General features: G+C 33.6%; 1 protein-coding gene across 1 annotated transcript; it reads left to right on the top strand.

The window, feature by feature from the left end:
- The first annotated feature begins 9,495 nt into the window (after positions 1 to 9,495).
- Positions 9,496 to 17,788, top strand: LOC148621523 (uncharacterized). Its single transcript, XM_088574000.1, has 8 exons — positions 9,496 to 9,612; positions 9,839 to 9,862; positions 11,422 to 11,526; positions 12,273 to 12,373; positions 14,751 to 14,850; positions 15,172 to 15,345; positions 16,919 to 17,079; positions 17,569 to 17,788. The coding sequence occupies exons 1-8, from the start codon at positions 9,543 to 9,545 to the stop codon at positions 17,659 to 17,661; spliced, it is 828 nt and encodes a 275-aa protein (XP_088430126.1). The 5' UTR covers positions 9,496 to 9,542; the 3' UTR covers positions 17,662 to 17,788.
- The last annotated feature ends 62 nt before the right edge of the window (positions 17,789 to 17,850 follow it).

Below are 17,850 nucleotides of genomic sequence, written 5' to 3'. Positions count from 1 at the left end.
ACGCAATATGAATTTATTCATTCATATACAAGTATGTTCGAATAAGCATTCAATGTCTGATTAAACGCAAACTGAGTTTAGTCAGTTCAAAAACGTCTGATTAAACGCAAATTGGGTTTAGTCAGTCCAAAAACGTCTGATTAAACGCAAAATGAGTTTAGTCAGCCCAAAAACGTCTGATTAAACGCGAAATGCATTTAATCAGTGAAGATATGTCTGATTAAACGCAAAATAGTTTAGACAGTTGAAAAAATGACTTGGTCAGATTTTAACTTAAACAGTTACTACAAAAGACTGTGCCAACTTTATCAGTTTACCTCAGTCCTTTTGACAGTCATTATCAGTTATATATGGACTGGATCAGTTGAAATATGGCTGACTATGGTACCTACAGTCGAGTAACTACACATGAAAGCCAGACCCCCTCTAACTCGCCATCTTGTATCGATCTGCAGGACATACCCAGGACGATCTCCACAACATGTCTGCCTTTGACAAAGGTACAATCTCCCACAGCGTGATTCAGCTTCAGAATATATGTTTTGATCTTGAACTTTGTTAGTTTTATGCTGAAGAACGATATCGGTTATCCGATATATTCAATGTAAATTTAACCATCATTCGGTGATGTTAATCTTATTTAGACATTTATGTAGTTTTTTGTTATGTTCCGCATCGTTTTTAACGATCCGTCACCCCGTAAGAATGATTGCTGACTTCTATTTAAACGATGAATTCTTCAAGTGGCCAACTTAATATTTTGATATACCAACCCAATACATCAATATTATGAATGTATCCGAACCCAATACACTAAGATAAGAAGGACTATCGGAGTTTCCGAAAACAACTACAACTGCAACAGAAAAATATTTATTTCTTATTGATAATTATTTATCTTAAATACATATTATAAACAAATATAATATATATAACAAGAACAAAATACATCAATATTGTTATGTCTTGAGCGACAATTGCACTCAAACAAAAAAAGGGAGACAATCATATCTTTGAAACATGAGTTTCTGTTATAACGAACGATGCATATAACGAAATAACTTAGACAGTCCATTGAGATTCCTTATAAACGAACTCTACTGTAAATTAGTAATTATATCAGATTTCAATTGTCTGGAGGGACACACCCTTGCCAAAAACAAAAACAAAACAAACAAACAAACAAACAAACAAACAAACAACAAAATAAACAACAACAACAAAACAACAAAAAACCAAAAAAAAATCAACAACAACAAAACGCTGGACTATGGAGATGCAAAGGCCTTTATTCTGTTAATTAACTCCCCTATGTTTGTTTTAGTTCTCATTATGATAATTGTTTACTTTCAAAACTCATGTAATAAATATTGATTTCCTATATAAGTATTGTAACGTTAATATTACTACTATGATTGTCCAAAGTTTTATCTTGCATTTTTTCGGGTTCTGAGGGGGAGGGGCACTACCTAACTATAAGGTGTTAGGACGTGCCGCTGGAATAGGTACCATTTTCCAGCTTGCAAACATATAATAGTTGGGGAAAAACAAACATAATTATGTGATACATGTAAGTCAATAAGTTTACATCAGGAATTAAATGAATATATAGTCAAAAACATCCCTGTCCTATCGTCTGTTGTAATTATTTTCGTATTTGTAAAATACATGCATGATGGATAGTTTTATGTGTCCTAGTGTACCATAATCAAAGGAACACTACTTATATAAAAGGTCTACATTATAGAATCCTCACGGCACCCCCTATCAAAGAAGTATTGGAGTGCCCCGAGCCCTCGATTGCATTTTATCTGTAGCATGTGTGCCTAGTACCATAATTCATTCAACTGATACAGTTGACATATTGATGACTTGATGTCTGATAAATGGTACCCGTGTAGATCTCATAAAAACTATCAATTGTATTTTGAAACGACTGTAATTCATATTCTTGAAAAGTAAGATATTCATCCTGCAAGTCTTGAAGTAGATATCTACTTATTTTCCAGAATTTAGCTTCGTATAAAGTACAATTGTCCCACACCACATCGCCATATTCTAATACTGACATAACAAAAGCAAAATATATATTAATCAGAGCCTTTCTGGTCACCTGGTACTTCAGCATCCTAAGTAACCTTCGCATGCCTTTTTTATAAATCTTGTAAATATGACTGTTCCGTTTTGCATTATTATGGAAGTCTCGACCATGATGGGTATGTATATCAACATCCTGCACCGCACCTGGTTATCTCTACCCCCAAAATATACTTGATGGGACATCACATTTCTGCGTATGGCTCTGTATTGGACAGACTGAATTTAATGCTCCAATTTTGTGACCAACTATGTACAGTTGATAAATCTGAAGAGAGAAGGTTTGCAGCATTTGCATAGTCATAATTATCTATAATAACAAATAATGAAGTATCACCAGCAAAAAGCTTTATATGACACTGTATATCCTCTATAATATAGTTGATATAAATAAGGAAAAGAAAGGATCCTAATACAGAACCCTGGGGCACTCCTGCATCTATATCTCCCCAACCAGAATTAAATCCCTCAAAACAACTTTCTGCTTTCTCTCAATCAAATAGTCTGTAATCAAATCTAAAAGATTTCCATGAATCCCTATCTTCTTTGTAATTTTAATAATTACCCTCTGTGCCAAACTCGGTCGAAAGCTTTAACAATATCACAAAAACAAAGGGAACATCCTTACCATTGTCTAGATTACTGATGACAGTATTATAAATATTCAACAGTTGATATACAGTTAAATATTTTGGCATGAATCCTGATTAGTGTTCTGTTATAATTTGATTATTCAAAACATAGTTATGCATATGCTTTACTATGATGTTTTCCATCATTTTACAAAGAACACATGTGAGAGATATTGGCCGGAAGTATGTAACATCTGACATGGACCCTTTATTCTTATAAATTGGTGTTACGTGAGACCGTTTCCAAACATAAGGTAAATGACCGCACTGTAGAGACTTCCTGAATAGTAGGTTTAAGAGGAGATAATTGAGCCTGATATATTTTCCAGTATAACAGGTGCAATATCTTCTGGCCCACAAGGTTTAGTAATATTTAAAATATTTAACTGGTCCTTCACCTCCTGCTCAGTGACAATAAAATCGGGCATTAAATTAATCGGTTCATGGTCACCTTCTTGAAGTTCAAGTTCATCATCAATTTGTGAAATACTAGTGAAGTAGTCATTGAATACCTCACACTTATCAGATGGATGTACGATAACCCTGCCTTGGCGGACTGGTGGTATTGCAGTTATTAAGCTTACAAATAGACTTTGCAATTTGCCACCATTTACCAGGAGGTATACTTTTGTCCAATAATTGTGACGTATTTTTTGTCCTTATAAGATGTATTGCATCACGAACTAGTTTTATGACGTCATTTCTAGTCCCTCTATATATCGCCCTGTGGTCTGGCTTGTTAGTATGCTTAGCTCTGTAATGAACACGATCACGTTTTTAATAGCTCTCCTGATGGAGTTATTTATAAATGGTTTATCATTTGGACGTATAACAACGGTTTTGGTGGGTATATGATTTTCACAGGCTTCCTTAAGTTTTGACTGAAAAAGAGAGTAATTTTCATTTACAGTTTTGTTATCAAAAAGACTATTCCAATCATAACCACTCATATTATTAGAGATGGCTTCATAATTAGCCTGATCATATCTACGTATAATGCGTTTATAACATTTTTGCTTAATGTTCCTTACATCAATATCAATGCTCACAGTACATTGGTCACCACAGAAGTCTGGTAGGACTCGTACTGAAGAAATTAGATTTGGACGATTTGTGATGTACAATCTAGGCAAGTCGCAGATGTGGCAGTAATTCTAGTGAGCTCGTTGACAACATTTTCCAAATTTAGTCTAATAAGTAGGTTACTAAAAGGACCATTGTGAACGGTCAACATGTCTATTAAAGTCACCGCCCAAAAATAGGGGAATATTTAAATCACCAATGAGCTGTAAGTTATTCTCTAACTTCTGCCAGTAAGAAACGGGGGGATTTGGTGGTCTGTAATTCACATCAACCATAGCTTTAGTCGATGTGGAGCTAATCTCAACCCATATAAACTCAAGGTCAGAGTCATTAAACTCTGGTTTCTCACAAATGTGCAAGCTCTTTTTAACATAAATTGTGACACCCCCGCCATGCCTATTTCTGTCCATAAGAATCGGCTTTTGGAATATATCTAATAAGATATCATTAGTTTTTTATATCATCGCTCAGGTGTGTCTCAGATATCATTATTATATTATAATCATATGGCAAGCCAAATTGGACAAAAATGCCCATTTATTAATATTTATACATAATTATAAATATTTATAAATGAATTATAAATATTAATAAATGAATTATAAATATTTATAAAAAATATATATAAATATTTATAATTCAATCCAAAGTGGACAAAAATGCCTATTTATAAATATTTATACATAATTATAAATATTTATAAATGAATTATAAATATTTATCAATGAATTATAAATATTTATCAATGAATTATAAATATTTAATAATATTTATGAATATTTGAAAATGAATTATGAACATTTATAATTGTCCTGGATTATATATAAAATTATATTCTTTTTTTATAAATGTTACCTATCAGAAATATTGATGATAGAAAAGGGGCGATGCCCAGATGGAGCTACTGTACTACATTTCATAGCGGCACATCATCACATGGATAATATGGAACCGATTGAAATATTTACACACCCGTTGATTTTGATATCAGCGGTGCAACACCTTTGCATTATTCCTTTTGTAATGGTCGTTTTCTCATTATCGTTATTACACAAAAATATAAAATATCCTTGACCATGAAAACTTTTAATGGTTCATCTGTTTTTCATTCAGCAGCTTTATGTTGGTTAAATTTACACTATTATTATGCTTCAGAATTTAAAAATAATGACAGATTACCCGACGAAATAGATTATGGAAACCGTACAATCCTTCAGTACAGTATGTTACTACCTTTAGAAAGCAACCCTACGTACCAGAACGGACATATTAATATACATTCCATTTTTTATGCTTGTAAGATTTCGAACCATAACCTTTTACATACAGATATTTATGGCAAAAACATCCTACATTACGCTGCAGTTAGTGGGAATTATTTTGGATTTAAGTATACATTTCAATTCTTAAATTTACATGATATAGATATTTTATTACGAGAACGAGACATCAAGAATAAAACGCCACTAGAACTCATTTTTAATCACATGGTAAAAAGAGAAACTTTTGGCTCATTACTTGTCCCGGTTCGTTTTTTCGCCGAAATATACACCCTACTTTCAAACCATGAATTGTGTTTACTTCATCTCAGGATTTATATTTCAAATAATGGCATGGTTGTCTTGGAGTATTCTGATATTAAAAATTTATTGTTTATATCAATTTAACGCTTTAAGATTTATCCAATCTTCATATTGCGAATATATGCTGCTGAAGATTTCGTTCAAAAGTTCAAAAGAAGTCTGAAATAGATAGAACACTTGTTCAATATGGTGAACCAATAATTGCAGAAATGATACTCAGTCTTACTACGAACTATACTATACAATGCAACGGTGAATTCAGTGCACTTCATCAAATTCTTAACTTGAAAAACAGCTCAAAACTGATGAAATTAAAATAGTTTTACAGCAGATTCGTTAGACGAGTGTTACGATTATAATGGGAACAATTTACTTCATAGTGCAGCTATCGGTGGTAATATGAGAGGAATAAACAACCTTTTGAAGAAAGGATAAAACGTTAACCAACTATCGTGTAATAATGGTTCAGCTTTATACTTGACAGTCCATTCAGCATCATTTATATCATCTACCATGTATGATGAAATTGCAATAACATTGTTAAAGCATGCATACACTATAAAAACTTCCAACAGAACCGATCTAAGAAATTTGTTATATACTCCGCATCAACAAAAATTGTGCTTTGTCCATTTCGCAACTGCAAAAGGACAGGTCAAGTTCCTTTACACATGTAGAGTATATTTTGGTTCTGATATACTGCGATGCCCAGACCAATACAACATCACACCGCGATATTTGGCGAATATCTATAATCAAAAGCATTACTTGAGTGGATGAAACGTTTGAAATACAGTTATGTAGAAGAGCCTGTTCAAATATCGCCAGTCTTATCGTTCATAACCTCATTTTTAATTATGAAAGGCAGGTTGAACTTAAAAGATATCGTCTTATTCGGTTTGGGTACCGCTATGTTGATTTAGTCAAACTTAAAGCATTGAAATGTTTGCAGGTACTAATACGGAATGATCAACCCATGCATTATAGAAACAATTACCGACATATTCGTCTTCTTGTTCTCCGGACGATTCTTAAGTACAATTTTAACCCTCAATATAATCTTTCTCGTGAACATGTTTATTGTCCAGGACATGAGCTATCAATTTTATCCCTAAAAGTAAAAAAATATAACATGGACTTGCGCATCAAGAAACACGTGTATGAACAAATCAATGTAAATTTACGGACCTATATGCAATTTGGATTACAAGATCAATTTTTCTTTTATCGAATGATTATACGTTACATATACGAAGTTGACGAAAAGAAATTCGTGGAAGAACTTATGTTCTATGATAATTGTCCTGCCAAATTCGAGTACCTCAAAGTATTGAAGATAGGCAATAATGAACACAAGTCGTGGATACTAATGATTGCATTGGTATTGGAAAATAACGAATTGATCAATTCCACAATTTACCACAAATCGGAGAAAAACATGACAAGTGAGTTTAGAAAATATTGGAGTCTTTCATCATTATTAAAAAAGAGAATTAATACATCGGAACGACTCATTAAAGAACATGAACGTTGCGAAACGACTAAAACATATGGAACGCCTAAACTGTCTGATGAGAACACCTTTGTTTACGTGTCGTCAATTTTATATTACTTGCTGAGGTTTTATAATTACATGTGATCATTTTGTATTTACGTTATGTAGGAACATCTTTACATTATGTCGTTTTGTGTTTACGTTCTGCCATTTCGTCTTTACGTTCTGTAATTTTGTCTTTACGTTCTGTCGTTTTATGATTACGTTGTCAGCATATATTTACGTAATGTGGATTTATCTTTACGTGCAGTGGTTTTCTTATAACGTGAGGTCGTTTCATCTTTACGTTATGTCGATCTCTAAATACTTTATGTGCATTTTCTTTTCCATAAGCCTAATTGTCTCGCGTGGTACAAAAACAGTTACGGCAAGCTCTGGCTTAACATATGAGTTGACAGTACGGAATGAAAAGTCATCGCGTTTGTCGTAAAGTTTGATCAATAGTTTTTCTTTATTGTCGATCTCTATGTATAGGTTAAGATATGAGGCTGACTTCACAATATCTGTAGTATCCTTTATTTCAAGTACTTTGGGGTCGATGCGGTGAATAAAATCCCTTACGCTAGGATTGTTTAACGATAATACATCATCTTTATAGCGGAATCTGAAATCAAAGGATCTTGCTAAACGATGTTCCTTCATTTGGATCAGATCATCTTCATAAAAGTGAACGAATGGGTTAGCGAGTAGAGGAGCACAATTTGTTCCCATTGGAATGCCTACCTTTGGTTAAAAAGCCATCCACCACACTAGTCAAATATTTAGTTGATAAAAAATTCCAGCATTTCGATAACATCAGTATTTTTGAAAGATGATTTGGAATCGCTTTTACAAAGTATGGGAAATCTCTACCAAGTACAACATATTTATATGTACCGTCTTTTTGAAATAATAATGATGTATAATGCTTTTTGGTCGGGATTTTAATTGAGTTTTAGGAATAGAAGTATAAAGAGTTGAAAAATCATTGATTTTAATGTTATTGTATTCTGACAATGATATTGAATTGAGGGTTTCCAGAAGATCTTTTTTTAATTTTTCAGGATCCACATTGAATTGATACCACTACGAGAGTAACAAGTGTCGTAGTAGGACTGGATACCCTCGTTGTCAGTTGTGGATATAGAAGTTAAAAGTTTTGAAAGAGGTATGGTTTTACATTTTGCAGATCCAACTATGTAGCATTGTTTGTATAGATTCTTGTGGAGTTTGGGGATCCAGTACGTAGACGAAAGATCACAATCATCGTCTTTGGTAGAGAGACCTAACGAGGATAGCACAGATTTATGGTTGTCCGCTATCTCTTCTTTGGAGAGTGTGGTAGCAGGATAGGTCTTATTACTGCTATTTTTTTCTACATCCACCTGTGAACCTATGAAAACATTTGATGTAATACAATTTGCAGACAAAAACAATGTTTTTAGGTCTTATCTGCTGGTACGACAACATAGTTGTCATGTATAGTAGGTAATAATTTTTCTACATCGGGGGCTTTAAAAACTGATGTACCATTGACACTCTTTGGTTTATTTCACATTTGCTCTTATTTCAAATACATCACTATGAATTTTTTTTTAATTTCTTAAAGTAATGATCATGATAGGAGTTAAAAAAACATAACTGAATGTTTATTTTGCATGAATATAGCCTATATTTGAATTTGAATTTATGATTTCTAAAATAGGCCTCTGGAACAGGGTTATTTTGCTTCAAGATTTAAGTCATCACTACAGAAGTTTTATGGTCGTCATCATGAACTCGTGGATCGTTATGGTGTATCCATCTGCACCATGAAAACTGACTTATTCAACGGGTCATAGTTTTCTTTTCCTCGAGTGTCTACCCCGGACTTGACTTTTATAAGCAACTCGGCGGGTGTTTCTAGAAAAGCAGAGGACGTTTACCCTACCGGTGCACATGGTCGATGCACCCAGTTTTTAGTGGAGTCCGAGTTGCTCATTTGCTTTTGTTACTTTGTATGTATGATTTTAGTTACTTTATGTTCTTTGTTGTGTATGTCTGTTTTCCATGTCTGGTCTTTGTCCCTGGATGACATTCTTCTTTTGATTACCGCTATAACGTTGGTTCCCTTGATTACTCTTTCCAACAATGCAAATATTTCTTTAAAGTCCATTTTGGTCACAATAATTATTAATCACACGGAACAATGATCAATATTTATGCAGCGGTTTATGTCTGATATTACTTTACTTTTAACAACACTATTGCACTCAAGTAAATTCGATTTGTTTTTCTTGATTTTAAGACTACATGTTTTTTTTTATATTCCTTCATCTACCATATGTTCGTAGTTTGATATGAAATTAATTTTTTAGCCAATATAGATTGATCTAATCATCATCGATTTTAACTTTATTCAAATTTATTTCATGTGACTGAAAGTTGCCCAAAGGTTAAATTATTACATATTCATCATTAGAAAACATTTACTTTCATTCTCCTTACGTATTCATATTGATATTTGTCGAAGGCTGAAAATTGCCCTTATCGTAGGTCGACCTTTAGCTAAATTTAAATAATTATTCAGAAATACGAAAATCGAACATAAATGGGATACATCATTTAACAATCATGTTAAGATACCTTCAGCAGTGTTTGTTGATTTCTACAGTGACTTACTCATTTGGATACTCCTCAAGAGGTAAGACTTATACTACCAATACATTTTCAAATGTACTTTTTATACTTTATTTCATAACTTATACTAGAAATGCAAACGTTTCTACCTTTATTATAAAGTTTGTGCATCATGTTGTTCATTTTGTTTTTGTGTTTGGTTTGTTTCCATTATTTCGGGTAAGTTTATTTTTAGTTCAGAGTACATGTTTTAAGTTGAAAATAAATTGAATGTTATATGATATTTTCAGATTACAAATGGAACAGTCTCAAAGGTAGGTAGAATTTAATTCTATATTCTTGGAATCCTGTCCGAAAAAAACATCATCTAAAGTAGAAACTTATCAGCAAAAAAGATAAATAAATATAATAGTAACAATGGATTTTCAGCAAACCTTTTTTAAGTACAGAAACGTTGGTTTAAATGTTGTTCATCGTGTATTAAAATGTGTTTAAGATGACTTGGATCGAAGGTCAAGGTAAGGTTTTGTTATCATTTAGCACACAGCTGTGTCGATCATCCATCGTCTATTGTTCCATAAGATCTTTTAAATAATTTGATAAATGTACCAGTAACAATTGATTTTAAACAAGACTAAATTTACGAAATATGTCGGTTGAAACTGATTTCACGGTATAATAAGTAGCTCATTTGAACTTCGTGTGAGCTTATGTTATCAATTGACGTCTGTGCTCTTCCGAATGCCTATCATTCGTCGTTCAATAGCAAAAATATGGGGAAACGTATTTTGGACTGCCATTTTTGCGAATACTTTTCCAAAAAGTGACAAATTTTTCATACCCCATTTAAATGAGATGCACGTTCATTTTCTTAATCCTTTTTTTTCTAACGGTTTTTAAAGGTGACATAAGGCACAGCTGCAACATGTATCTATGGATCCAAGCACTGTGTATAGTGTTATGATAGGGTTTCTTATATGAAGATTGTGTTTATTTCTAGTGTCGTGAGAGGGTACTGACAGATGTCGTTCTCGCCTAAGTGGTATCAGGGATCTTTTACTTGAACCTAAAATATATATTTATTACGTCAGAATGCAATGCGTATTAAGGCGATATATGAATACTTTTATGTGATGCTACGCTCCATCAAAACGTTTTCATGAAATATGTTGACAGAGATGGTACTGTCATTATGTAGCTCCCCAAAGAAATCCAACAAAATGCGTAGGGGACGATTTAAATCACTACGAAATTCTATTTAAGTCCTTTCAATAAAAACACTTTATCCAACAAAATGTAATTCTTGATCAATCTATAGTTAAAATTCTAACCCCCCTCCCCCCTCCCCCCCCCGCTTATTATGCTTCATTCCCAAAAATCAACGTGTCAAAAGGTCACAATAAAACAAGAGTTGTTTACGAAACGTTACATTCCTTTCATCGTTTGACCCTACGACAGATGCTGACAAGATTCAGGTAGTATCCTTGAAGAAATCATATGGAATTTATAATTATGGTAATTATGGACATCGGTTGACAGGTTGACTAAGAACTTAAATCAGATGCAAATGAAATGTACCACTTCGGAGGCCAAAATGGGTTAGAGAACTTATATAGGATTCGAAGAGTCAAATGCGCTTCATAAAAGTTCATAAGGCATATATGTATTTAATCAAGTCTAAGATACACTCCAACTTTGGAATCGATGCGAGGCTCGCTCAGCGGGATTCGAACCCCTTCTCTTATCTGACGTCTATGGCAACACCACCCGCTCTAAGTTCAACGCTCCAGACCACTCTTCCAACTATACCATATAAAGAAGAAAAATAAATTCAAAACATAATTTCACGCACGTATACCGTGTTGACTTTCAGTTACATGGGGTATCAAGCCACTCAACAAGTATACCTTTGCTGAGATGCCGCTTAGGGAGAGTCAAGCCAGAGCTGCAGGGTTCCTGAAGATTTCAGACTGCAGAGGTGTGAATTGATGTTAATTCATAAAATTTCATAAATAAGTTGTGCTTTAATGATGGTGTCTGAATTGGTTTTACAGCTTCATAATTGTTTTCAAATTTATTATTGTTGCAATACCGTGTAAAGTTATGCTGTCGGTATTAGATAAAGAATACAAAATGATTACACATAAATGAAGTGAAAAGGACAGAAATTGTCTTACACACTGTCAGAGAATCAGCGATAAACTTCAAACCTCATTGCAGAAATTAATCATAATTTTTTTTATTTATTTCATGATTTTTCTTATTGCTGAATTACACATACAAACTGCAAAGTGATTTATAAAAAAAAATGTAAAATTGGTCAAAACCATGTTATTTCGTAAAACCTATTCAAAATTGGAAGTTTATTTCAAGCTGATTCAAATACAAAATTTTTAAAATGTTATTTTGTTTGGGAATATTTGATTGGAGTGCGGATCGATCGACGTTAATGACATCACAGTACCAAAGAAAGTTTTACAATATGACTTGGAATGTCAATCTTTTCATATTTATCCTTAAAAACCTACCAAACCTTTTTTACACAGATATAACACGAATCAAATAGAAACATAAAAGGTATACTTTTGTCAGTAAATCACTTTTGTAAACATGACTGTCTTTTATTTTGTTTGTTTGTTTCTTGTTTCTTGTTTTTTTGTTTTTGTTTTTGTTTTTGTTTGTTTTTACCAATAGTCATTTAGCCATTTTTCATTTATTGTTCAGATTCCTGTAGCCTTCTTGGGAGGAGGTACATCAAGGACAATGATACAGCTCTGATATTGATATATGATGTCCAGGGTTATATTGCTGGAATATCAGCAGTGGTTGGTATAAGATATCCAGGGTTATATTGCTGGGATATCGGCATTGGTTGGTAAAAGCTTAAAGGTATTCAGGGTTTTATTGCTGGGATATCGGCATGGGTTGGTATAAGATATCCAGGGTTATATTGCTGAAATATCAGCAGTGGTTGGTATAAGATGTCCAGGATTATATTGCTGGGATATCGGCATTGGTTGATATATGATGTCCAGGGTTATATTGATGAAATATCAGCAGTGGTTGGTATAAAATATCCAGGATTATATTGCTGGGATATCAGTAGTGGTTGGTATAAGATATCCAAGGTTACATTGCTGGGATATCGGTAGTGGTTGGTATAAGATATCCAGGGTTATATTGCTGGGATATCGGCATTGGTTGGTAAAAGCTTAAAGGTATCCAGGGTTTTATTGCTGGGATATCGGCATGGGTTGGTATAAGATATCCAGGGTTATATTGCTGAAATATCAGCAGTGGTTGGTATAAGATGTCCAGGATTATATTGCTGGGATATCGGCATTGGTTGATATATGATGTCCAGGGTTATATTGATGAAATATCAGCAGTGGTTGGTATAAAATATCCAGGATTATATTGCTGGGATATCAGTAGTGGTTGGTATAAGATATCCAAGGTTACATTGCTGGGATATCGGTAGTGGTTGGTATAAGATATCCAGGGTTATATTGCTGGGATATCGGCATTGGTTGGTAAAAGCTTAAAGGTATCCAGGGTTTTATTGCTGGGATATCGGCATGGGTTGGTATAAGATATCCAGGGTTATATTGCTGAAATATCAGCAGTGGTTGGTATAAGATGTCCAGGATTATATTGCTGGGATATCGGCATTGGTTGATATATGATGTCCAGGGTTATATTGATGAAATATCAGCAGTGGTTGGTATAAAATATCCAGGATTATATTGCTGGGATATCAGTAGTAGTTGGTATAAGATATCCAAGGTTACATTGCTGGGATATCGGTAGTGGTTGGTATAAGATATCCAGGGTTATATTGCTGGGATATCGGCATTGGTTGGTAAAAGCTTAAAGGTATCCAGGGTTTTATTGCTGGGATATCGGCATGGGTTGGTATAAGATATCCAGGGTTATATTGCTGAAATATCAGCAGTGGTTGGTATAAGATGTCCAGGATTATATTGCTGGGATATCGGCATTGGTTGATATATGATGTCCAGGGTTATATTGATGAAATATCAGCAGTGGTTGGTATAAAATATCCAGGATTATCTTGCTGGGATATCAGTAGTGGTTGGTATAAGATATCCAAGGTTATATTGGTGAAATATCAGCAGTGGTTGGTTAAGATATCCAGGATTATATTGCTGGGATATCGGCATTGGTTGATATATGATGTCCAGGATTATATTGCTGGGATATCGCCATTGATTGATGCATGATGTCCTGGGTTATTTTACTAGTCTTACAACTTAAGGATGCGTATGTGATACATGGCTACTAAGAACAAATCATTGATGAAACATCATATGATTTCATGTTAAGGACACGCTCACATACTAAAGTGAACGACAGTAAGTAGAACATATTCGATAACTCTTGACCATTTCAACATTTCCAACAAGTCACCTTCATGGTAGATAAACACATGAAAGTTATATATAAAATTGGGACCGCAATGAGACTGGACAAATTAAGAAACTTAACACCACTGAGAGTGCAAGTCAGACAATCCTCAGATATCCAGGGGTAAAGTTTCAAGTTCTAACAAAGTTCTGCCGAAATTTCCCAGTCTTGCATTTTTCAACGGTTTTTGATTATTTTAAACTGTAAGTTCAGAATACCTTACTAACCAGAATTCCTTTGTATATGCAAGACATCACGGATGAGATAAAGGAATTTTATTTTTGTTATTTAAAATGTATTTTTCAAAGTCAAAATTGAATTCATACCCTATCTGTCTTAAAGGGTACTGTAAACATATTATTTTTTTTGCGGATTCTGTCAAGTGAAAATATTCGTGGATATCAATTTTCACAGTTAGCGTTATATAGTCTTAAAAACAGATTTTTGCGTGTACAATCTTTCGCGGTTTTCTGTAAACTGCGAAAATAGCTAAAATTTGTACGCTAACAGTATATTTAGCTATCTTACATATCAGTCGTAGGTGACTAAGCAGGCCATAAATGTTTTATGTGAAAACAAATGTTTGAATACATTCTTGTAAAATCTGGATGCATGATCACTATCAAGGCCGATTTAAATAAAACATCTAATTCATCTTTGCAATAGGAACGCTCAGTATTTACACTTAATTACTTTGTGCCTAAATGTAACCTTTCCATCCATAAAATATTAACATATATATATATATATCGTTTTAAAAAATCATTTTATTAGGTACCAACTAGTACTACCTATCCGTCAAAATTTCTGACGAATCATCCGTTTGTGAAAATAAATGACCAAATTGTCATATCTGTGTACTTCGTTGATCCAGGTAAGTTGAAGAATGATAATCCTATTTTCAGATTTTTAAAATGAAATGAAGATTAGCTTCATCGGACGTATTTAAGTACATAACCACTACTTGTATAAAATGTTGAACATGATCATGACTACTAAAACAGTACCATACACCAAATTGAAATTGTATGTAATCTATTAAGAACTGGGTAATATTTTTCAAACACATATTCGAGCGAAAGAAAAGTAACAATAAACTCGGTAATCTCTTTTACAACATGGAATAAGTGCCCGATAGTCATGTTAAAATTGGTTGACATTAAATGAAATCTAGAACAATCCATTTAAATTTAAGCTAAAATTTGTTCAACTGGAAGATGCAATAAACAGTACAAGACTGAGGGAGTTGGAACTGACCTTTATATTCAGAACGGAACAGACCCAATAGCTGACTCTATCAAAATCCCTCGTAATCAGGCTGATATTTCGGCGACACGTTGGAATCGAGGAAAATGTTTCCATACGATGGGTAATTTATGCTTAAGATTTTGTAAAGTATATCATATTCATTTAGAATGTTATCTATCTAAGCTGGCTTATTCACTTGGCATTAGAAATGGGCATAGCAATAGGTTTGCAAGGTCTAAAAGGGCTTTAAAATTTCATGAAAAGACAGAATTAAAAACTGGTTACCAATAGATTTGATTCTGGTATATTTAGGAACCTACCTGTGTATGTTAAACCTCTTTCAAAACTTTTAACTTCTATACTCACAGCTGTCAAAGAGGGTCTCTAGTTTTACTACGGCACCTGTTACTCCCGTAATAGTATTAATTCAATGTCGATCCTAAAAAAATAGAAAGATATTCTGGAAACCCTCAATTCAAAACTATTATCAGAATACAATAGCATTAAAACATATAATTTTTCAATTCTGTATACTTCAATTCCGCATACTTATTTTAATTCCCGAATCAAAAGTATTATACATCGTTGTTACTATAAAAAAAAAAGAGAATCACTAACAGATACGTGGTTCTTGGCAAAGATTCCTCGTACTTTGTAAAAACGATTCCATATCACCACAAAATGCTGGAATTTTTTACGACGACATATGTGCCCAGTGTGATGGACGCGTTTTCAACAAACGGTCGACATTCCGATGAGAACAAACTGTGCTTCTCTATTTTATGACCTATTCCTTCACTCTTATAAGGCTGATTTTATAGCTGATCTGATCCGAAAGAAGGAACATCGTGTAGTTGGATTATTTGATCTCTGTTTATAAAGATGATGTTTTGTCTTTAATCAATTCTAGTTTCAGGGATTGTATGCATCGTATCTACCCCAAAGAACTTGGGATATAGGATACAACAGAACGTGTGAAGTCAGTCTCATATCTTGACCCAAACTTGGAGAATACTATAGATCAAAATATACGACAAACCGCGATGACTTTTTATTCCGTACTGTCAACTTTCCTTTCATCTGTGGCAACATCCCTTCAGCACCTGCGTATGGAGTTTTCACATCACAACTCATGCGTTATGACAGAGCTTGCCGTAACTACGCAGAATTTTTTAACCGCGCTTGAATTCTTACAATTACGCTTCTGGAACAGAGTAATATTGCTACAAGATTGAAGGCATCATTACAGAAGTTTTATGATCGTCATCATCAACTCGCGGATCGTTAGAGTGTATCCGTTTGATTTAATGTGTCATAGTTTCTATTTCCTCTTTCTACTACCTCGGACTTGAATTTTTATGAGCAACTTGGCGGTGTCTCTAGAAAAGCATAGTATGATTACCCTACCGGTGCACCTGGTCCCAGTTTTAGTAGAGTCCGAGTCTTACTTTGTATGTATTATTTTGATTATTTTATGTTGTTATTTGTTGTGTTTGTCTGTTTTCCATGTCTGGTCTTTGTCCCTGCTTTCCATTCTTTTGATTTCCGCTAGAATCTTGGTTTCCTTGATTGTTCTTCCACAATTACTATTGCAGAGACAATATTTGTAAGTGTACTTACAAATAAAACGGTCAAATTAATAGCTATTTTTATGTATTTTTTCTTTGCAAAATGACTATTTTTCCAATCGTAAGGTGTCCATTACTGGTTTAACATCAGGAAAGACATGCACTGTGACGAATTCTATCCAGTATTTGTGTTTTATAATAGCGGACAACTTGATGCATTCGGTTGGGCATTTGCAACTCAGTTGAACTCGCCCAGGATAGAGCATCCCCCACTCAGCTCCGTTTCGGTAAAATCTTAATCATATTAGCCATTGGTCTTAACTTGACTTGAAGAAAATCAGCTCTGTATTTATCAAAATTACAAAAACAAAAAAAAAAAAAAAAGAAAGAAAGAAAGTATAATCTATGTGCAGGAGTGTATAAAGCACCTCCTTTGATTATTCACAGTTTAAAAGATGTTTTTGGGTTGATGATATAGAAATAAATACAGGATGTCTAATACAAACACAAATACCGTCTGGAGTATATTAAAGGATGTTAACATATACAGGGTTGGATCAGGAATCTATTAAAAAAGAAGCATTTCGATTTAGAAATTTATTAAAGACGGTTCTTTCAGACTTTAAATTTCTTATTTGTACCAAAGTTTCACACAAAATTAACAACATATTCCACCAAAGAGGGGATCAAATCAAACAACCGCTGACAGAAAAAGAAGAAACATTTAGGTAAAAATCGACGAATATAACAATATTTTATTATTTCAACTTCGACAGGCGTTTATGGATCCAGTACCTGACTGTTTGAACCAAGTACCTAATCTATCTACTATGCACGTCTTTCTGTCTGATGAACCGTCCTTATGCTGAGATGTACTAAACAAACCAAAGTCGGAATCACAGTTTCTTTTATTTTGATAGTATTTGCAATGTTGAAAAACAATATAAAACTATCAAAAAATGAATCCCTGATGCATCTTTTTTGGCGCTATGTTATTTTTGTATCTGGCAGTTACACATACAAGTTTGAAAAAGTTTTTTATAACAAAAACCAGACGC

The sequence above is a fragment of the Perna viridis genome, chromosome 3, assembly GCF_037379345.1.
Source record: "Perna viridis isolate PV_CMFRI_1.1 ecotype Kerala chromosome 3, ASM3737934v1, whole genome shotgun sequence".
Taxonomy (NCBI): Eukaryota; Metazoa; Mollusca; class Bivalvia; order Mytilida; family Mytilidae; genus Perna; species Perna viridis.
Note: the sequence above shows the minus strand (reverse complement) of the source record. Positions and strands in the feature narration are given on the sequence as shown.